The following is a 23,227-nucleotide window of genomic DNA, read 5'->3' as shown; positions in this document are numbered from 1 at the left end:
TCATGCACGGTTTAGTCTAGCAAATGAATATATGGACAACACTTCGTTCATCAAATATGTTCCTGATACATCAGCTTCAGGCAAAGGTAGGCAAATGACTGGTGCATAGGAACTCTAAAACCGCCAATTAATGTCCCTCTTTGTCCATTGTTGCAAAGGCTGAAAAGCTCTTCTGTTGAGCGGATATTAAAACAAAGCACAAAGTCTCCTGCAGGCTCACTGTGGCAGGTGGGGCTCACTAACCCTCCCTGGTGGTCTAGGACAAGTGGAAGTTCCTCTCCCAGAGATGAGCAGGAGGTAGGACGGGGGCAGTCCTGGATGGGGTACAGCTGACACGACGGAGGAAGCATAAGCTGAGGTTTCAGAGTAGTAGCTGTGTTAGTCTGTATTCGCAAAAAGAAAAGGAGTACTTGTAGCACCTTAGAGACTAACCAATTTATTTGAGCATAAGCTGAGGGTTATGCTATGCTACTGTTAACGAGTTACCAATAAATCCAGACTCCAGGAAGAATGCAAGTCCGAACACTAACTCAGACTGAGACCATGACAGGATGGGGTGGTGACTCAGCCCATTCATAGCAATAAAAAAGGCAAAGATGGGCACACTGTTTCCTTCCCTTGTACAGTCACATTTGAAAAAGTAAGCCTCTCCCTTTATTACTTAAGCTATTATTAATCATTATACATATTGCAGTTGCACATAGGAACCCCCAATTACAGACTGGGGCCATTGTGCTAGGTCCTATACTAGGGGTGGGCAAACTACGGGGGCCGCATCCGGCCCTCCAGACATTTTAATTCTGCCCTCAAGCTCCCGCTGGGGGAGCTTGGCCCAGGATGGCGCTCCAGCTGGGGAGCGGGGTAGCAGGCTTTCCCCATTCTGCGTGGCTCCCAGAAGCAGTGGCATGTCCCTCCTCTAGCTCCTATGCATAGGGGCAGCCAGGGGGCTCCACACACTGCCCCTGCCCCAAGCACCACCCCCGCAGCTCCCATTGGCCGGGAACTGTGGCCAATGAGAGCTGCAGGAGCGGTGCCTAAAGACAGGGCAGTGCGCCTCCACATAGGAGCTGGAGGGGGGACATGCCTCTGCTTCTGGGAGATGCTTGAGGAAAGTGCCCCCCACAGCCTGCATCCCTGACCCCCTCCTGCACCCCAACCTCCTGTTCCACCCCAGAGCCCACACCCCCAGCAGGTGCCCTCATCCCCTCCTGCACCCCAACCCCCAATTTCATGAGCATTCATGGCCCGCCATACAATTTCCATACCCAGATGTTGTCCTCAGGCCAAAAAGTTTGCCCACCCCTGTCCTATACAAAAGAACTATCCATTCCCGGAGGAGCAACTTATGTCAACTACTTATCTCTGCACTGTGTAATTTCACTACTGAAGTATTCCTGGTGATTTCAAAGCTTCCAAAAATTTGTAAAAATGAGAGGCAGCTCAAGCTAACTTTCCAGTACTTTCATTAAATACAAACGTAGCTCATTACTCCAAAAGTTGGTTGGTGGTCATCCACATATTGCCAGTGTTTGTTGTAATAAAGGTTATTACTAGAGCTGGTCAAAAATTTTCCAATGGAACAATTTTCCCATCAAAAAATGCTGACAACTGACATTTTCCTTGGAAACAAGTTGATTCCATTGAAACTTTCAACTGAAACCTGGCCAGCCAGCCCGACTCCCTGAGATCACCATCTCCTTGGCAGCCTGGCTTACTGGGCACCTGACCCAGAAGTTTTAGAAAAATTCCATTCTAGTTCCTCTGAAATGCGTTTGGGCTTTTTTTTTTTTTTTTAATTTTCCATTAAGCTCAAAGTTTTGCATTTCTGACTTTTCTTTCCAGTTTGGAATGAATATTCTCAGAAATGCACATTTTCTGTGGGAGGAAAACTCTGATTCATGCACAGCTCTAGTTCTTTCTAAATTTATGCACAGTTCCATTAAAAAAAAAAAGAGCTTCCATCATACTTTTAAAAATACATCTATTTGGTCATTAGCTAGCATTATTAATGGGTTCATATTGATTTCTCATACAGAGGCATATTTGTGAGAGGCGACATTGAAATGGATTAATAGAATAGTCAAATTATTCATATTTGCACTGACAGACCCACCGGACCTGTACATGTAAAGTGTTTGTTTCATCAGGAATTCATTAGTTATTAACTCGCTAAAGTTATCCTCCTCGCAGAAAGGCAGTCTGCTTCTTCCACAGAAGCAAAGAACTGACCCCTCAAATGCCACTGAAGCTGCACAGCATGATTAACCGTTTTCTACACTGGAGCTACCGATGGTTTGATTCTTGAATGTTGGCAGGGCCGGAGGGTTAGCACTTCAGTACTTTCACATTAGCAGAGTTAACAATTAGTCCCTCAAAGAATTACCAAAATGAATCAATCTTCTGGCTCAGCAGTTGGCACACAGCATTACTGGTCAGTTAAAAAAATACTGATGTATACTACACATCCTGTGTGCATTACTGGTCACCCCAACTCAGAAACAATACTGAAGAATCAGAGAGGGTTCAGAGAAGGGCAAGTAGAATGAGTTGAGGGGATGGGGAAAAAAACTCATAAAAAAGAGGGATTGAAACGATTTACATTGCTTAGGGAACATGAGAGAAGCATATAAACTAATGATTGATCTGCAGAAGGTAGATCAGCAACATCTGCTGTCCCCTTACATGTGGTGTGAGGGAAATTCAATGAAACCAAAAGGCAGCAAATTCAAAATGAATTGAAAACAAACAAACAAACCACAACACTTTCACACAATGAATAACTAGACCATGGAACTCATTGTTACAAGACATCCTTGAGGGCCAAGAATTTACCAAGATTTAAATAGAAATTGGATGTTTATATGAACAAGAATATCCAGAGTTATAATAGTGAACACAAAAAAAAAGTATTGGAAAGAATATAAAACCTAACGCTTCAGGGTTTAAACCAAGCTAACTACAGTACTAGGGATTAGGAGGAAGCCTTTGTTGGGGGTGGGGGATACAATTATCCCCCATATGTTTACTGGGGGGATTTCCTGTACTTCTGAAGCTACTAGCACCGGCCTCTACTCCACAATCCTCTCTCTGACAGACAGATCCCAGGTCTGATCCAGTCTGGCAATTCCTATGTTCCACTGTCCAGGAGATGATTCTGAGCCAGCTGCCGGAGTAAGGTTATACCCACGTAGGAATAAGAAAGGGCATTTGTTTGACACACACACAAATCCTCACAAGTGCAAGATTGTGTGTGGTCTAACTTTCCAGCCTTTGCTGTTTTTTTAAAATCCTACTTCAAACATGATGACTGAAGAACAAAGAGAAAGGGGGAGGAGGAGGAGGAGGAAAGAATATTACACGAGTTAAACAGTATTGTAGAAGTTTTTGTTTAATGAGAGCAAATATTTTTGAAGTGTTGCAAAGCATGTGAGAAACAAATGTAAATATTTGGTAAATGTTGAAGAACACATAATGATCCATTTTTTGGAAATGAAAATAATGGACTCAATCCATAAATACTTTCATACTGGATCTACATCTGTAGCTCACAAAGTGGTAGCAAAAATTAAAGCTAGAGCATAAAACAGGGCTCAGACTTTTTTTTTTTTTTTAAATATACACTGACAACAGCTTAACGAGCACAGGGCAAAGTTTTCAGAAGTGGCTAAGTAACTGCACACTCTTAGGGCTTGTCTTTCGTTACCAGGGAATCAACACATGTCGATTGATCCCCTGAGGGTTGATTTAGCAGGTCCAGTGAAGACCCACTAAATTGACTGCCGATCGCTCTCCCGTCGACTCCGGTACTTCACCAGAATGAGATGCATAAGGTAAGTTGATCGGAGAGTTTCTCCTGTCAACCTTGCCCTTAGGGGGCTAAGTCACTTTGAAAGGTCACTTAGGGCAGGTCTACACTATGGGGCTAAGTCTACCTAAGTTACGCAACTCCAGCTATGTGAATAACGTAGCTGGAGTAGATGTACCTGAGGTTGACTTATTGTGGTGTCTATACTACTCTGGATTGACGAGAGAAACTCTCTGATCGACTTCTCTTACTGGGGGATCGACAGGTGAAGCATAAGGTGAGACAAGACCTAAGTCTCATTGACCTTCAATGAGATTTAGGCTCCTAGATGACTAAAATCACTTTTGAAAGTGGTTATGCCTCCAAAGTCATTAGTTGCTTTGTGTGATTTTTAAAGTGTTTAGGTGCCTAAGAAGTTAGGCACCTAAAAACTTTTGAAAGTGCCTCTAAGGAACTATCTACATCTTCGACACCTAAATACCTTCAAAAATGGGCCCATAGCTGCTTTTGAAAATTTTACACCCAGATTTAAAATGCCTAGTTTTTGTCTAAGCTACAAATTCTGCTGTTGCCATCATCAGCAGATCTCCAACAGTGATGAATTGCAGGTCCTAATTTCCTTATACAAGTCCTAGTGTTTGCTGGGTGCCCATTGACTGTTTAGCTAATTTATTCATGGTATAATTTCATGCAAGTGGTACCTGTATATCTAGTTAATATTAGATAAAAAAAAAGGGAAGGGGGATGCAGTTACGCTAGTCACGATAAATCACCTGTGAGGAAGATCTACATTATGGGCTAGAGGAGCCCTTTCCCTCTGGGATACCTCCTCCAAAGGAAAATGCCACTGGTTCTGCTTCCCGAATGCAGAGTAGCATTGCCAACTCCAAGTGTTGAAAAATAGAGAGTCAGGGTTCCCTAAAAAAAAAAAGTCATTAGACAGAGAGTTACAGTCAGGAGATAAAAATAAATGTGGGTTTTTTTGGGTCTTTTCAGCCTTTTGAACTTGGAGGGTTCACATTTTCAAACTTTTCTCTGCAACCATGAGAAATAAAAACTTTTTTCTTTAAATGAAAGCAGAGATTCTCATGTAATCACAGGACCTCATGAGCTACAGGAAAAACACCAAATATTGCAGGACTTGATAAAACCATTGAGCTGGCAATACAGGTTGATTAGTGCAGTCCAAGGCATTCAGCACCCAAAAAGTCAGCTGAATAGGGCAGTGGTACTCAAAATTTTTTCCCCGTGGACCACTTGAAAATTGCTGAGGGTCTCGGCGAACCATTTTAATGATTTTTCCAAATGTTGTCTGTACCGTTAGCTAACTATTGTAAAGCGCTTTGGATAAAAGTGCTATATAAAAAAACCCCCTAATAATAATAAAAAAAATGTTGTTCTAGAAATAAAAGCAAACAACTCATATTTTAATATCAGTGTCTTACCTTTCTAATGCGATTGATGTGCCCCCTCTCCCCCGCCACGGCAGTCCCCAGGCTGGGGCTGGGAAGGCGGGTATGGGGGGTCTCTTCCCCACCACAGAGCTGAGGCTGGGAAGGAGGGCTGTCTCTCCCCAGCAGCTGCAGCCCTGGAGCTGGGGAACATTGTCTCTTTCTCTGACTGCCGCAGCCCTGCATGTCCCAAATTGCCCCCACCCCCTCTTCTCACCCTACTGCCCCCTCCCACCTACCCCTTATTCCCACCCCCAAGGCCACCACCCCACCTTACATGTGCATCTTCTCCAGGGTCCAGGCACCTAATTAGTGGAGCCACAACTGTGCAGCATCACTAATTAGGTGGGTGGCCCTTCATTTGCTCATGTGCAGCCGCCCAGGCATGCACCCTAGAGGGAATTATCCACAGACCACCTGAATGGAACTCGCGGACCACTGGTGGTCCACGGACAACAGTTTGAGAACTTCTGGCCTAGGGCACTGCCCTCTCTTTATAACAATTAGTGTCTGGAGGCTGGCACCAGGCAAATCCCTGCTCCTCCTGTAAAATAAAGTGTCTGTACTGCATATGAGCATAGTCTCCATGGCATACTTGCTAGGATTCCACTCAGCCTACAGGGCTAATTCTCCAAAGCCTTGTGCTTTGTGCAGTCATTTACACCTGTGCAAAGGAGGAGTAAAGATGATATTTTGTTCTGACCCACCATGCACTGGTGTACATCCATAGTAGGTACAAGGCAAGGAGACCAAGCTGAATATGTGCGGTGCACTTTGCATTCCTCTCACGACATACTCTGGCTAATGTGAAAAACTCTGAGCTCCAGAAGAAGCAATATGGGACTGGTTACTTCCAAATCCAATTTCTTCAGTCATATCATAAGGGACCTCCCTCACTGCAGACTAGAATTTCATATACCCCAGTGCAAATTCACTGGACTGTAATGGAGATATTCCACATTTACACCAGTGCAAATGAGATCAGGATCTAACAATTCTGTGGCAAACAAAGTTTTAAAACCAAGTAATTTGAGAGCTATTTGAAAAGCAGAAACAAGTTTATTCATCAAGTTCACCTTTCTAGTGTTTGTCCTCAGCTGAAATGTTAGCCCAGAGTATCTGGCTTCTTATAAGTCTTTGAAAATCGGGGCTTGTGACACAACTGCTTCCTCAACAATCACTACAGTGTTGCTACAGTTATGCTTATAATAGGGCTATCGGGATTGAATATCTAGCCTAGGCCTGAAAACACTGTCATAGTAAGTTGATGACAGGGAGGCTCCTTCTGGTCTCCTTTAGTTCTTGGACATAAGCCTAAGCTATAAATAAACCTGTGTAACAGTTTCTTTATCTCCTAAGGACAGAAGATGCCTGCCTTTCAGCGCTGTAGAATTTAAATCCTTACTACAGCAATGATGAGACAGTTTCATTTTACCCCTTTTAAAAACATACATTCAGTATTTCTTTTAAAAAGATCTTTTTAGGGTCAATTCTTGAAACATTTCCCCCATACGTCTAATGTCTCCAAGTCACGGAGTCCCATATGAAATTAAATTATATGCAGAGATTCATTTGTCAGTGAATTATTACTATTTATAACAATGTCATTCCATTAAGTCATAATTCAGAATAGCCAGTCAAGAAAAACATAAAAGCAATTTTACTCCGAATCTCTTCACTTATACATCCACTCTATCACATGCATGTATTTCCAGGTTCAAAGTGCTTGACAAAGTTGGATAAGATGAGATGAACAGTGGTCCCAACAAGTACAAAGTAGGATTCTTCCATTTGTGGTTAGACACAGGGGAAATAAAATGAACATTGGTATTAAAACAGTGGCTCTTGCTATTGCACATGGCTCTCTCAGAATCTGTTTGTTTAAAAGTGCACATTCTTTCAGTTTCACTACATTTATGTGCAACACAAGCATGCAATCCAGATAAAGAACACACAGGATCAATCCAGGCAGTAGCATAGGATTAAAAATTAACTAGTCCTATCAAGGTCCAAGGTCTTGCTGCATAACACTAAGACTCCAGAATTAGGTTTACTTTGGCCTTGCTCTCTTACCACGCAGATATAGTTACAGCTGGGGAATCACTAAACATCACTAAATGTTAGTGATGTGAGAGAGACAAGGTGGGTGAAGTAATATCTTTGGCTGGACCAACTTCTGTCTCGTCCACCAACCGAAGTTGGTCCAGCCAAAGGTATTACCTCACCCACCTTGTCTCTCTAATATCTTGAGACTGACATGGTTACATCACTGCATACTAATTAGTGATGTCATTCCTTGAAAACTCTCCATTGTGGAGTGGCCAAGTGCTGAGATGTTCCATGTGCATTTATGAGAATGAAAGAATATCATCTTCTGCCCAGGAAAATGAAAGCCTCAAGTTCTATGGTGAGGTTGATGTGTGGAGAAAACAAGTGGCACTGGTGGCAACCTACAGGTCCCTCCTTAACTGCACAGAAGGGAAAACATTTTAGTAAATGAAATAGTAATTAAAGCACATTATGCAAACATTCTTTGGATTAAGTGCCTTAAATCCTTTGAGAGAGGAGAACAACCAGTTAGTGCTAAAGATCTAAGCACCCACACCATCCTTCAGTGATGTTTAATATGTAATAAAAGAGGGTGAGATAAGGATGAATGCCCACCCAGATTCCTTTGTTTTAACATAGATCTCATAGAACCAATGTTCCCACCCTCCTCAGCTTATTTAATAAAAAACAAGTATCTGCCTCTAAGAATTGAGCATGACATCAAAACCCAACATAATTATTTAAATTCTCATAACAATTAGCTTTCTTGCTTTGAAATGAGGAAACTAACATCTAAGGCTGTTTACATTATACTACATTTATTTCAAGTGATCAGAAGTATTTCACCAAATACACAGTACAGACTACTGAAAAAAAGTGCATGAAAGGTAGGAAATAACCTGAACAGCAAAGTTTTCAGGAGTGTGAAACAAATAACTGTCCCTGCAGGTGTGTATCCTCCTAAGATCAGGGGCTGGGTCTTCCTTGGTGAACAGAGAACACTGGCAACACAGAGCAATTATAAAATAACCTTAAAAGGTTGCTTTGATGGCCATCTTTGGTTCTCTGTTTGTACAATGTCTTGCACAACAGGGTCCTGGTTCATGATTTGGGGTCCTCAGTACTACCACAATGCAAATAATTAATTAGAAGAATATCACTGAAGTCAATTTTTGTTTCATTCCCTGCACATTTAGAGATAAAGGGCTAAAATAATTACTGGTGTATCTTCATTGAAGTCAGCTGGGTAACAGCAGTAATGAATGTGGCCCAGAATACTTGTGAATAATTTAAAACATGACAATATCTTGGAAGAATTGTGAACCACAACAAACCTGTAGAATCCTAAGCAGTCTGTCATTTACCTCTTTAAAATAACAGATCTACGCATTTTAGAACAGAGGCATATTCTATTTTTACATGGAAAGGAAAACTGTAGTATAATACCTCAGTTAATTAAATACATATTTGCTAAAGACTGTGTCCATAGTTTCTAGATTTTTTCTGAACAGGTTATGGAAATACCTGTCACTGCTTCACTGACTTCTTACTGTAGTGATGATTGCTCTCTTTGTGAAAGCTTCTGTTTAAAGGATACTTCCCAGAAGCTCAGGACTAGTGATGTACTGTAGGACACAGTGAATGCAGCTGTCATTTGAATGCATGATGGGACAGAATACTTTCGTGGTTAACAAAGTAAGTTCGCATTTTTAAAAATAAACTTTTTGGGGATTAAGTGGAGTTCCAGAGGAAAGGTCACTAATAATCAATAATAGCACAAAAGTGCTGATAGCCTCTATTTCTTCTCTAGAAGTGAGAGAAGATTATCTTCTGAATCCTGATAAAAGATAAGCAACACTGGACAAGTAATAACTCAAAAAGGAGGAGTTTGACTGGGAATTGTAACAAAATATACTCTTGGAAACTACTATTGGCAACTAGAATCATGTATTCACTAAGGGAAGGATTTTCAAAAGCATCAACATTGCCCTTTGTTCCTATCAAAATCAATTGACAAATGGTTTTCCTTTAAACATGGGCTTGGCTTCAATAGGAGCAGAGTTAGGCCAACAGTGAGTGCTTCTGAAATCTTGCTGCTACCTTTACTCGGGTGATTAATATTTACTCATGCAAGAAATCTTATTATCCGACTAAAGGTAGCAGCAAGATTTCAAAAGCACTCACTGTTGGCCTAACTCTGCTCCTATTGACATTAAAATAGTCTTAATCCAGACTGTAAAACTGGGACCTGACTGTTTAGTGAAGGACAGGCATGCAATGCTCAAAAGCATTTAAACTGTGACAGAAGGGTGGAATGGGGTGAGGAGAAGAGAACATTTTATTTGCAGGTGAAGATACAGAGCAGTCAACAATCTAGATAGACATACTAAAGAATCTAAACATTCCATAGAGACACATTCACTATATTTCTAGAATAGTTCAGAGTACAGTACTATATAAGTCACCCTAATCCTTGCATAAGCCTTTGAAGTATAGTAAAACTCAGTGCAGTGCTGAAGCCTCTGCAGTATATTTTGGTTTCTTCCTGAATAGGATTTTAACTGTCAGCTACAGTTCTTTTTTCTTCCAACTGGTAATTAGGCCAGGATCCTCCAAGATAAATCCTACAAAACACAAACAGGCACAACAGAAGGACACCTACAGAGATTGACCAGAATCAACCCCTTCCAGATTTCCAAAAGTATTAAGCATAAATGTTCTTTGGATATTAGGTTTAAACCTATTTATAACACAGAGTGTTGGGCTTGTGTATTCTTTCTCAATAAAGATGCAAGATGTTTGGGAGCCATAAATAGATTAATGGAGTCTCAAAGATTTTTGTTTAGGAGTGGACAGCAATATCCATTATCCCCAAGAACATTAAGATGCTAAACTCAGTGGCTGCTCTAACATGAACTAACTGAAACCTTAGGGACATTTGTCAGCTGGTGGCTGCCAGAGTGCATCATACTCCAGCCCCTCCCGTTCAACTCCAGGAGCTGCAAGGTGGGAGGTGTACAGTTGACACTGTGCCGAAGGATATGACGCCCCTGCAGGGATCTTACTGGCAGTTTCCATTCACTTTGTACCACTCATGGGAATGGCACAAGGCAGAGAATCTGTTCCACAATGAGTAGACTAGATTAGAGCTGATTAGGGAGTGGAGGAGAAATTGATCAAGTTGGGAAGAATAAAGATCTTCAGAAAGATGCAAGTCTGCATTATTTAGATGTTTTATTATAACTTTAAAAGCACAAAATAATCACTTGAGTTACTATATATAAATTGGCAGCAGTGGAGTGGCAAAGGACACTGCTCAGAGTTTAGGCTAGTGGCAGAATACTAGCCGAAAGAGACTGTTTTTCAGTCAGGATCTGAATGTTTCAGTCCCTAGATACTTGTGAAAGATTTCTTGTTCATAGAAGAAACTGACCACATCTGTAGTCTTCCACAGTTACATGCATTTTTGTTTTACTGCGAGGTAACCTAGTTGAAAACAGCACTATACTCCCATCTGTGATTGACCTCACCTAGTTTATCAAGTCTAAAAAGGACTGACCTGAACAAACAGCCTCAAATCAGGATTCCAGAGGAGAAATACCTTAAAGTAGCTGAAAGTCTAGTGGTTTTTTCTCTTTGGATTGTCTTGGAGAAACCACTAGTTATCTTTTCAATCTGGCAGGACGTATTTTGTGGATTATTTCAGCCTTATCATTATCCAACTTGGTGGAGGATAGTTTTGAATCATCTATCAAAATCTTGTATATGACAGAAATTACAGAGTAAAGTTCCCAGGAAGGCAAAGATTCAAAGGGGTTCTAGAGTAAGGCTTATTTTACCTTGACTTTTGAGATAATAGAAACTTCTTTAGAAAGCAGAGGAAGGGGTCAGGAACCAGAATGGGTTTTTTTTTTAAGTGCCTTTCAAAAAGATGTCATCTAAAACTTCAAAAAGATCAAACATTCTCAAGAGTCTGTTTCTCACCATGTTGGCCAATATAACATTTTGAGAGAAGATGAAGCAAAAGTTACATAAGAACGGCCATACTGGGTCAGACCAAAAATCCATCTAGCCTAGTACCCTGATGTCTCTCTCACATTTGGCTTGCGAGCAAGAATTACTGGCAGCCTTAGTATAATAATAAATAAATTAATAAGTAAGTTGACTAATAGAAGACTGGGCTCCAAACCAAAACTCTCACTGCTTGCATCCAATTGGATAGGATAGTATGACTAACTCTGGAGGTGCTTTCTTAAATTGAAGGATGTTTTCCATCAAAAGCTGCAACTTCTGGCTTTGCTGAATTTCTAGTGTTTTCTGTAGGTTATACTGTTTACATATAATTCCACTTAATGCCATGGCTAAAGTGGTAATTATCCATTCAAGGGTCAGATCCTCATCGGTGTCAGATGACATAGTTCCATTGACTAACAGGTAGAAACACCAGGTAACACCACCTGAGAATCTGGCCCCAAAGATCTAATTTATTTCATAGAATCATAGAATATCAGGGTTGGAAGGGACCTCAGGAGGTCATCTAGTCCAACCCCCTGCTCAAAGCAGGACCAATCCCCAACTAAATCATCCCGGCCAGAGCTTTGTCAAGCCTGATTAGCACTTACCTAAAATGAAGTGCATCAATGTTAATGGCATATATACAGTGGGAGAGTGCCTCGATCAGAGGAAGTACAAATACAACAATGATAGAATCATCTCTGCACCACTGGTAGCAATTGTACATTTGGATAGCATACTAGGATAGTCAGAGTAGTTATCACACCAAATGTATCCAGCATAGATAAGGGCATGATCCCATTTCCTTTGAAATCTGACAGAACTTTCCTTGACTTCACTAGCAGTAGACTTGGGTCCTGAGTACTTGAAGTGCCAAGAGTGATTAATGACAATATTTTTCAATCTGAATTTGCTTTGCTAGAAAGTGACTGGAAACATGAGCTTGATTTATCTGTATATTAACATGATTAAGGTTATATGTTCAATTAGGGCAAATAAAATCTTTTTAGAGGAAGCAACAAAGTGCAAGGGTGCAATCCTGAAGTCCTTACTCAGAAAAACGCACATTTACTTATATAGGAATTTTATAAGCACCTCAGGATTGAACAATAATATGGTGGTAAAAAATGTCTGAGCTTTGACTACACTACAGCTCCCACTGTTGTTATCAACGGTTGAGTTGTACTGGCAGTGTAGTGCAGATCTATTTTTGTTGAGTGTAAAAACAACCTTGTAGTGTTTCCTTAAATCTTGGTGGATTATGTAATGGTTATTTCCCTAAACAGTTTATAGATCTTCGGTGGTTATTTTTCCTCTTCTAAGACACAGCATTCTTGACATTCTTACGGTTGTTTCAACATTGACTACTCTGCAAAGTCTTTTGTAAAAAAGACCATCCTCTCAGTCATTACAAATACACTGAATAGAAACATACCTACTAGAGCTTAAGATACTAGTGGAATTCTTGTCTCCGATACCTCGCTGAAATTAATGCAAAACTATTCTTTCTTGTTTAATACAAATTGATTCCCCTCTGATACTCAAAAAAATGCCTCCCCAAAACATTTTCCTCCCTAGTTCCAGTTAATAGAACGATACAGTTTGAGCACTTAAAAGTGAATCATGGAACCCTCTATTCCCCGCTATAGCTACACCATTTTACATGTTTCTCACTGACACAGAAAGCAATGATAATCTTTCCTACTACCACGGGCCCCATTCTTGAGGTCAATAATAGCTAGTTACAATTAAACCACTGAAGGATTAAATGCATGCTGCACATAAGTATTGGAAATCTGAAACTGCTGCTCAGTTTTTCCACACACTCTGTGTAGGTATTCCCACCCCAGGGGTTAAGCACAAACGAGTGCCAATGCACAGATTCCAAGGGACAGTGCAAGGCGCTCACGTCCCATGTGCTCAGTTTCCAGAGGACTGCATACACCTGTGGGGGAAGCTGAGAAGGATGGGGTGGTGCTTGGTGGAAGCAAATTCCCCAAGGCACTATGCACAATATATTTTGGGGGCATCAAAAGCTATATAAGACTTACAGTAGTGCAAATAAACAAGAGACCACAAGCACCTTAAAATCAAAGCTCTGCCCAGGACAGGGCATCACAGTGCGTCTGAGGTTTTAGCTCATGCCCCTTTGTTAAAACCCCCTTTACTAATTCAGCAGCAGATTGTCTCACTTTTCTTCCAGGCTCATGCAGTTTTTCCTTTTAATGGAGTCTCAGCACTTTTGATAATTTAGAAAAAGATTTTTCTACCACCACTTCCTACTATTTTGAACACTGGCGTGGGGGCGGGGAGCTCAGGCTGTATCTCATTAAATATCTCCTCTCAGGCCGTAGTTGCACAGATCTTGCTCCCATTGCAGCCCTACTTTAGGGACCCTGGTGAGATCCGCTCCACTGGGGGCTGGTGCGGGCGTACGAGTGTGCGCGCGCGCACGCGCTCCCACACCCTGCGGAACTCGCTCGGGATCCCAGGCCGCGCCCCGCCGAAGAGGGGAGATCCCCGGCACACGGCCAGCAGAGGGCCTGGTGCACACGCCGCGCGCAGTGCCACGCACACACCTGGGGTGCAGTCCCACGCACTCTGCTGCTCCCCCCACCTAGCGCGCACGCGCGCCGCGGCCCTGTACGCCCACGCCCACCGGCGAGTGCACCGCGCGCGCGCCAGCTCACCTGGTTCGCGCGCCCCACGGATCACCATTGGCTGCGCTCGCGCGAGCCGGTGACTTCCCGTTCGGTGCGGCGGGAGGGAGGGAACACGGAGCCATCCGGGTCCTGCTCGGTGCTGGCAGCCGCCGCGCCGCACCGCACCGCGCCGCCGGCCCCGGGGAGCTTGGCCGGCCGGCCGTCCCCGCCGCAGCCTGTAGGTCTGCGGGGCCGCCATGCATCTGCACCAGGTGCTCACCGGGGCCGTCAACCCCGGGGACAACTGCTACTCGGTGGGCAGCGTCGGGGACACCCCCTTCACGGTGAGGGCGGCGCGGGGGATAGTGGGGCGGGGGTGGCGGGATTGCGGGGAGGGGTTTAGGTGGGGGTAATGAAGGGTGGGGCAGTGGGATGGGATAATGAAGGGTGAGGCAATTAGCTGGGGGTAATGAAGGGTGCGGGTAATTATAGCTGGGGCAGTGGGATGGGATAATGAAGGGTGAGACAATTAGCTGGGGGTAATGAAGTGGGCGGGTAATTATAGCTGGGGCAGTGGGATGGGATAATGAAGGGTGAGACAATTAGCTGGGGGTAATGAAGTGGCGGGTAATTATAGCTGGGGCAGTGGTGCTGACTAGGTGCATGGTGGTGGGTAGTTATGCGCTCATGGTAGGCTGGGAAATTCATATTGAGATGCTCCAGTACAGAAAGTGAGTGGGGAGAGAGGGGAAATAACCCATCCATTCAGTCCTTTGGTGTCTGTTTCCCGTGCAACAATCCCCTAGCGCCCACTTGGGGAAGCAAGGGAGGGAGGGATCTGCTGTTTTACTCTCCCAGAACACAGCAGCAGACTGGGGCTGGGATTCAAGGATGCATTTGTCACCTCTAGCTAGTGTTGAGGGCCCACCTGACATTGTGAAAATGAAAGAGGGAGGGAGACCAATCAACTACATGTCCCTGATTTTGTGTTCAAGGAATAAAATAGCTAATAGTATGACTATTTGCGATGAAAAGGAAGATTCAGTTGGAACAATCTTCTTAAATACCCAAAAAGAAAAGGAGTACTTGTGGCACCTTAGAGACTAACCAATACCCAATCTGCTGTTGGAGAGCAATTGGTCTTCTGTTACTATGAGGCATTGAAAAATTAAATATTTATTCCTTTACTAAAAGCTTCCCTTAATATAAGTGAAAACAGATAAGACACATTTGAAACACTTTGTTAGAGCCTAGTAATTTATATTTTGAGTCTATTTATTTACCATCCATGGGCCTCTCTTTCCCCCATTTTAATGTAAACTTAATTGTCACTGATTTGGGTTATGATGTGGCTCTATCTGATTTCAATGAGGGATCAGCTTCTGCAGTGTTTAGCACAATATAATTTAATCAGTGTTTTACTATTTGAGGGAGAATTGTCTTACTAGGTTTTGTGATAACCTTTACCAGCCATCATTCCAGGCCTGAACTAGTTCTTAGCTAAGTGATATAAAGCATCATTTTTATTCTAAAATAACTGTGGGCAGACTAATAGGACATTTTAAACCCTGCTTGGTCTTATCATAACTGTTTTTAATAACAGATGGTTAAAAAGCTACAAGATACAAAGGGAACTAAGACTGAGCATTTTCCCTCTTGTGCTGCTATGCAGGGCTACTGACATCTAAGGGCATTGTATGGCTGCTGTTACTTTTGACAGTCATATAAAATCATATTATAGTGTTCTTTCAATTATAATGTCCTGGAGAGTCAGTTTATAATATGCTGTCATTGTGATAAAATTTATTTTTGGTAATACCTGTTAGTTTTACAACACTCACAACAAATTATATCCTTTTGCAGCTTAAGCAATACAGTATTAGGTTATGTCGATTTTCCAAGAATACCAAATACCGAATTTGTTTTAGACAAATGCAAAATTATATGGTTCACTTTAATTGTAGAATTACATGAAAAGAACCTGAGCCTCTCCTCTGGCTATTGTCTGCAACTTTATTATGTTAAATTAAAAAGGAACTAGCAGGTGATATGTAAGAGAAAACGTATCTCATGATCTTGCTCTGTTGTAACTCTCTGCTTCCCATTCTGTCTTATTTCACTCTTGGCGTATTATTTCTTGTTGTTTTAAGCCCTGAGCCTGCAATAAGCTTTGTGCAAGCATAAAGGTCTTCCTGTGCAGAACTCATTCCAGGCTCAGGGCCTATGGCAGACCTGTTAATGTTGATTTCTTTTGTTAAGCACCATACACACCTGTAGTGCAGTATTATTATAGGTAGGGCCTTACCAAATTCACAGCTGTGAAAAATGCATCACAGACCATGAAATCTGATCTCCCCTGTGAAATCTGGCATGCAGTCATGGGCTCCTACCCTATACAGGGCTCTAGCTGCTATTCCTGTAAATTAGGTCGACATAATTTTGTAGCATAGACATGGCCCATGAGTTCCCATTTTAGCTCTTCTGCTGGCTGGTTCTAATAATTCTATGTACCTCATAGCTCCTGATGAAGGAGCTAGTAACAGATGAGGTAACAGGAGAGGTTGGACAGTTACTCCTGCTGGAATTCTGTGCCACTGTGCAATGCAGAATTTGTTCAGAATTCATGTTCTCCACAGAATTTTATTTTTCCCCACACAATTTGTGATTTGCACCAAAATGCTTCTTTTATGGTTTTCCGTGTTTCAGATGTATTAGTTAGGTCTACACTTAATGTCTTTGCGCACACAAGAGTACTCTTCACCCTGAATTCCACTCTGTGCATGTCTGACCCTAGTTGCACTGCCCTTTCTTTTATTTCCTGCCAGCCTGAAACCACCCCCCCTCCACTTTCATCTATTGCTGCAGCCTTTTCCCAGCACTTTTACTCGCGCCTTGCATGGGTGCATGCATATGACTTCCAGAGAAGGAGTGTTGGCTGGTGAACCATGTACGCAACCCAACCCACCCCACACAAACCCATACTACATTCTACCCTGGGTTTCCCTTCCCCCTGCTAACCACCCTCTACCCTACAGCTAAACTACCGCTAACTCACCAACTCCCCTTCTGCTACAGTGGCGTGACCCAAAAATCTTACAATACACACAGAAGATTGAACTTGGGTAAGACATGGCAGACAGACACAAAACAGTTCTTAAGGACACTAGTGCCCTCTTAAGCCAAGTCATTACAATATTTTTGTATAATGACTTTGTTTAAATGAAATGTTTTCATTTAATGATTAAAAGATGTCTGCAGACAGTCTGAAACAGAGGAGAGGTGGGAACAGCCTGCTGGCCCACAACTTGTCCCCCCACCAGAGCATACAGATCAAGCAGTGCACTGAGAATTAGTCCTGGGTTACGGGAAAGAATGTCTCCCCTCCTGCCCCTTGACCAACCCCAACATGCTTGGTACTCCTACTCCACTCGTGGAGATAAGAGTATCCTTTACTCTGCTTGTGATCCTTCCAATTAGGAGGGGAGTTGGCTAGTGGAACCCCTGTCCCCAAATACCTGTTGTATAGTGGTATTCAGAGAGTACCAGTGCAGCTGAGCTCAACAGGTGCTGGGGTAGTGGCTTCCTTGCATAGCCTGCTGAAATCCTGCTTCACATCATCATGTACAGTACAACTGCGGTGGTCCTGCTACAAGAGGCTTCCCCCATCCACACTTCCCATGAAAAATGGGGCTCTCATATTTGTGTGAACTCTTCTATTCATCTCATGGGGTTGTGAATTCTGAAGTCTGTCTCTTACTCCTCAAACTTCTATATGTATGAGGCCTGTTTACCCGCTAATCCTTTGTAGTGTATAGCTATACCAGCAAACCCTCCAAGTGGAGATGCAGCTTGTACCAAGAGTCCTTTTACTTTGATACAAGCTATACATTTCCCAAACATGGACTTTTTCCAGTATAACTATCTTCACCAGGGCTTTTACTAGCATAGGTTGTCAATTAGTCATGTCCCTACCCCCCCACATTCCTAATCCAACATAGCTATGCCAGCAAAGCTTTTAAGTGTAAACCAGGCTTCAAAATACTGGGAAAGTGTCCCATTAATTTGCACCCTCAATTTTGCACAAGCTTCAGACACTGTTGGCAAGTAGATTAAATCTTCTGGCTGCTGTCTAACTGGTCTATAATTCCCTGTGTTATCCTTATTTCCCTTTTATAAAATGGCACTATATCTGCTCCTTTTCCCATTCCTCTAGAATCTCTTGTCTTCCATGAGTTTTCAAAGATAATCGCTAATGGCTCAGATATCTCCTCAGTCAGCTCCTTGAGTATTCTAGGATGTATTTCATCAGGCCATGGTGACTTATTTTATCTTTCCAGAAACCCTCACTTCTAGACCAGGATATGAGCCCAAACATGTCAAAAACAATTCACTGAAATTTAAATTTTTCAGAAACGTACGTTTTAATACAGCTTTTGTCAAGTTCAGATTGGAATTTCTGGTAAAAAATGAGAGAGAGAGAGAGAGAGATATCATGGGCACTCTGCCTGATTCAGACTATAGTCGCTCTCCTGTTGGCACTGTTTCACTCTGTATAGATAAATATTCATTGGGTCAGAACAAACAAGACACTGGCACTATAGGAAGGTAGTTAGGAAACACTCCTGAGATGTGAAAAATTCAGGTTCAAGTCCCTGCTGGACCTTATTTGGAGCAGTTACTTGAACTTGGGTATTTCACAGCTCAGGTGAGTACCCTCACCAATGGGCTGCTGGCTTTTCTGGGGTAGGTGTCTCTCCAGCTCATATTTCTTCAAGAAATTTTAAAAAGGTCTAATTTTCATTCCTCAGAATGAAAAACAGATTTCAAAACCTAGAAAATATTTGTAAAACAGAATTTGTTTTCTGGCTAGCTGTATTATCGAGAGGATAAGCTTTCATAATAAACAATGAGATGACGACAGTTCTGAAAAAATAATAGTTTATCAACTCTGGATATTTAAATTGCAGAACCTAACAGTAAGGCAGCTGAGAGGAAGCGGTTTATGAATGAACACACATACCCTATTCCCTTCCTAATATCTAAGAATGGAGGTAATGGATTAACTGTTTTTAAGTAATTAACTCTTAGTTTGCGTCAGAAATCCTGCTCTCCCAGGGTCAAGTTTGCCACCATTGAACTCAATTATAGCTCTGTCATCATTCACTTCCATAGATTCAGGTCTTGGCCCTTAGCAAGAACATTGGCAAACTGCAGCTTGTTAGTGGCTTGTGGATCTTGAAAGTCATCCTTGCTTCTAAATGGAGTAGCAATTGCCAGAGTTTTCTTTGGAAGATATCAGTGAGACTAGAAATAAAACTGATGTTAGTTTCCTTTTGTGTTTTCTGACACTGTTTGAGGTTTCTTTACTGCTCTCATCATTGTGGATCCAACCACCTTGTTTTCCCCAGTATTTGTTTTTCATTTTTGTATCCTTTATAGCTTTCTCCTCTGTCCCTGATGCCACCCTAGTGTATTTTTATTCTGTTCCCAATAGCAATATACTACTGTATTCAAGCTCCTGTGTTGTTGCCACTGCTCTTAGCCAAGGAGGCTTAAACATGACTGACTCAAAGGAGAGACAGTCAACTGTGCTCCTAAATAAGAGGGAGAGGGTACTATTAAATATTACAGGACACTTCCTCTTCTGCAGAGTGAGCTGCTTCTGAGTAATTCAACTCAAGGAGCAAAAGGCCAGAATTAGTTAAAATCTCAGTTGATGGATTTTTTGGGGGGTTGTATTAAGTATAACTAGACTATATTTTAGGAATTTCTAACAGTCAATGTATTGAATGTAGCACAAAATTCAGATATACTTGTGCTCAGATATATGGAATGTGTCTTGCAGTCCAGAAAAGTATGTAACGCTTATTTGAGTGAAAGCTTTTTAATTTTGCAGGTACACCAGCTAAGAAGGGAAGATTGCTTTAAAAGCAAAGGCAGATTTGCTTGATGCTGGGATTTTAATAACAGTTGGTGTTAAGTTTACATGTGCTTTAAGAAAGTGTTTTTCAAAACCCAAAAATTGCCGCAAATCAAGTAAAAATGCACCTCGTCAAAACCAAGAAAAACAAAGTACTGGCCCCTAAAGAGTTTACAGTATAAGGCCCTGATCCTGCAGTTTAAAGCCCAACTTCAACAGGGTCATTTAAAAACCAAGGGTCCTCTGCAGATGCAGGTGTCCATCCATGCAGTCATTTGTAGTACTGTTGCCAAAGAAGGGAAGGAGAGAAAAGGGGTGAGAAGATAAGTAACTCAGAAAGAGGTCTTCAACTTGTCAATTCTGTTCAAAAACTGTTTTTGCTTATCTTCCCCTTTCTCCCTACTTCGTCAAAGCATGATGAAATACAATACATCTAGCCCAAAAATATTAGCTTCTTGGCACAGGAAATAGTGAGAGAGGAAGGCATTTTAAAAAAAGGAGGTATTTACTTTGGTTAGAATTACAGAGCATGATGGGAGTGCGAGATAATACAAGAGCCAGAAAATCTTAACAAAATGTATAAATGCTGTTAGAGCTACAATAAGCATAATTAAGTTAAAATTGAGAAATCTTTACCTAAAGATGCACAGGAACATGGTTTGTATAATACTCTTCACTTGGTTAGGGTTGGTGTAGTGGTACATCAGAACACAGCTTGACTTTCAGATCCCAGGTTAAATTAGCAGGGCTGGCAGTTAGAAAAAACAAACATCCTTGTACATGTAAATAGCAGATTTGAGATGAAGGGCATTGGGAGTACTGCCTGGGAACTCTTCAATGCCAATTTTACAGACTCAAACAGCAGTTTAAGACAAATTCCCTGAAGACATAATTTAAAGGTTGATCATTGGAATGAATTCTAACTGAGCACAGACAAGCCTCTCTCAATATTTTTGTTGTCTAGTAATGTACCAGCACTTCCAAGCAATGAGGCTTCTACCACTTACTTGAAAAGATCAAAACTGTATTGGAAAAAGCACTAGAAGAGGAAGTGCTTCTTTTATTCTTCCTACACTTCCTAACAGGAAGTGTTCTACTCTGTTTTTTCTCCATCCTTCTGCCTGCTGTTTGGGTAAGGGTATGTCTTCTCATCTAGCCCTGTCCAGCCTCTTTTTATGATATCCTCTCAATAAATAGTTCCAGTGTCATTACTTTCTGCTCCTTATAGCTTTGGTAAAACTGCAGTAGATGCACATGAGTTGTGCGCTATTGACTCAGGAACACAACACTATAAGTTTACATTTGGAAGGTTTCAGAGTAACAGCCGTGTTAGTCTGTATTCGCAAAAAGAAAAGGAGTACTTGTGGCACCTTAGAGACTAACCAATTTATTTGAGCATAAGCTTTCATGAGCTACAGCTCACTTCATCGGATGCATACTGTGGAAAATACAGAAAATGTTTTTATACACACAAACCATGGAAAAAATGGGTGTTTATCACTACAAAAGGTTTTCTCTCCCCCCCCCCACGCTCCTGGAAATGTGCTGGAAATGGCCCACCTTGATTATCATACACATTGTAAGGAGAGTGATCACTTTAGATAAGCTATTACCAGCAGGAGAGTGGGGTGGGGGGGGGAGAGAAAACCTTTTGTAATGATAAACACGCATTTTTTCATGGTTTGTGTGTATAAAAACATTTTCTGTATTTTCCACAGTATGCATCCGATGAAGTGAGCTGTAGCTCATGAAAGCTTATGCTCAAATAAATTGGTTAGTCTCTAAGGTGCCACAAGTACTCCTTTTATTTGGAAGGTTATTGTCATGGGGTCACCACCTCCCAAGCAGCTTCTCTGGCCACTGGTCTGTTTTTTCCCAACCAAGGTATGGTCTAACTCCCAATCTTCCCAACCTGGCCTTTTATTTTTTCCAATCAGAGGTATGGGACACAGAACATTCTCCCCACACGTTGGGCTTTGTACAGCTTTATATGCTCTCAAAACAAACAGCCTTTTGCCCATGTGGGCTTGCTGCTGTGTTATTCAGGACCCCAATCAGTCTTTCATCTTTGTTCTTACCTCTCTTCCATGGAACCCTTGCAGGAGCCTTCACTATCTCCTGCAATTCCTTCTCCATCCTGTCTTTCAGGGGCTCCTGCAGGAGCCTTTGCTCTCCCTGTGGTTTCTTCTCTCTAGCCTTTCCTGGGTTCCTGCCAGAGTCTTTGCAGGATCACTACTAGCGTTTCCTCTCTATTGAACTTTGCTGCTGGCCTTTAGAGAGGCCAGCTATCCCTCATTGGGCCCGATGAGGTGGTGACTAATTAGTCACAGGCCGCAACAATTACTTTGTAAAGTTTTGAAAATCTACTTTTTGTGTATGTAATTGTATGCCTACTTTGCATATCTGATTATTGCAAAAGGATGCAAATTGGACATTTTTGTGCACCAGTGGATATTTAGCGCCATGTGTGTAACCACATCTCTAGTTTGTGTACACAGTTGCAACAGATATACTTACAAAGCAGGAGAGAAGTTGCATGCACAAAAATGTATGCAGACCTTGGTTCTAAGTTTCCTGTAGCTTCACTCATGACATTTTGAATAATTAATACAATTTTTAAGGGTCCAAATTTCTTAGCTAATTAAGAGTCTAGCTTTGTATTTAGGCTAGCAAAACCTACTCATTACCATTTCTGGCTCTTCAAATGTATTGGGTAATTTTCTTGGTTATCTAATGTGCCATTGGCCATCCATTGATATAACAAGTTGTAGATGCACTATCTGGCAACTTGAAGGGAAAGGAGGAGGGAGGCAGGAGTATTCTTTGTTTGAAATAGAGACAATGGGGAATATATGTCCTTGTATTTTGGTAGCAGAAGGTCTTCTACAGACAGTGGGTCAAATCTTGGCTTCATGGAAGTTAGTGGCAAAACTTCCTGTAATGGTTAGTGTTAGCTAACCAGTGACCCCTCTTAAGTCTCTTTTTGGTGAGGTCTAAGGTTTTACCTCGCTGGGGTGGAAGCCCACAATTCTCCCACTTGCAGACCTGATCCCCAGGGTACGGTACCTCTATTTAAAGTCTATTTTTCCTCACCAGGTTCAACTGGGTTTGGCATCTTCAAGTCTTTTCAAGAATTTTCCTTTCAGGTGCTGTAACCAGAAAGTAAATGTAGTGACTTGTTACAGCTTCTTCAAAACAAAAGTAAATTGTAGTTAACAGGAACATAATTTCAGAGAAGATGGTTAAACAACAAAAGGCCTCCATGCATATGTCTTACCTTAACATATACCTCGAAGTTCGGCTGACCCAACACATCCCAAATACTTTTACTTCTTGGGGCCAGAGT

The 23,227-nt window shown here is 41.9% G+C and overlaps 1 protein-coding gene across 9 annotated transcripts in view; it reads left to right on the top strand.

The window, feature by feature from the left end:
• Positions 1-14,034: 14,034 nt before the first annotated feature.
• DMXL2 (Dmx like 2) overlaps positions 14,035-23,227 on the top strand; it is a 105,304-nt gene continuing 96,111 nt past the window's right edge. For 5 of the 9 annotated variants that reach the window (XR_012154000.1, XM_073303878.1, XM_073303883.1 and 2 more), the window contains exon 1: positions 14,035-14,305. Coding sequence is in view for 8 of the 9 variants with exons in the window: in XM_073303878.1 (XP_073159979.1) it covers positions 14,219-14,305 (87 nt within the window). In the remaining variant the exon portion in view is untranslated. The remainder of the gene's footprint in view (positions 14,306-23,227) is intronic. The other 4 variants (XM_073303879.1, XM_073303880.1, XM_073303877.1 and 1 more) reach the window with 1 other exon arrangement.

Source organism: Lepidochelys kempii, chromosome 10 (genome assembly GCF_965140265.1).
Source record: "Lepidochelys kempii isolate rLepKem1 chromosome 10, rLepKem1.hap2, whole genome shotgun sequence".
Lineage (NCBI taxonomy): Eukaryota > Metazoa > Chordata > Testudines > Cheloniidae > Lepidochelys > Lepidochelys kempii.
This window is presented reverse-complemented; position numbering and strand designations above follow the sequence as displayed.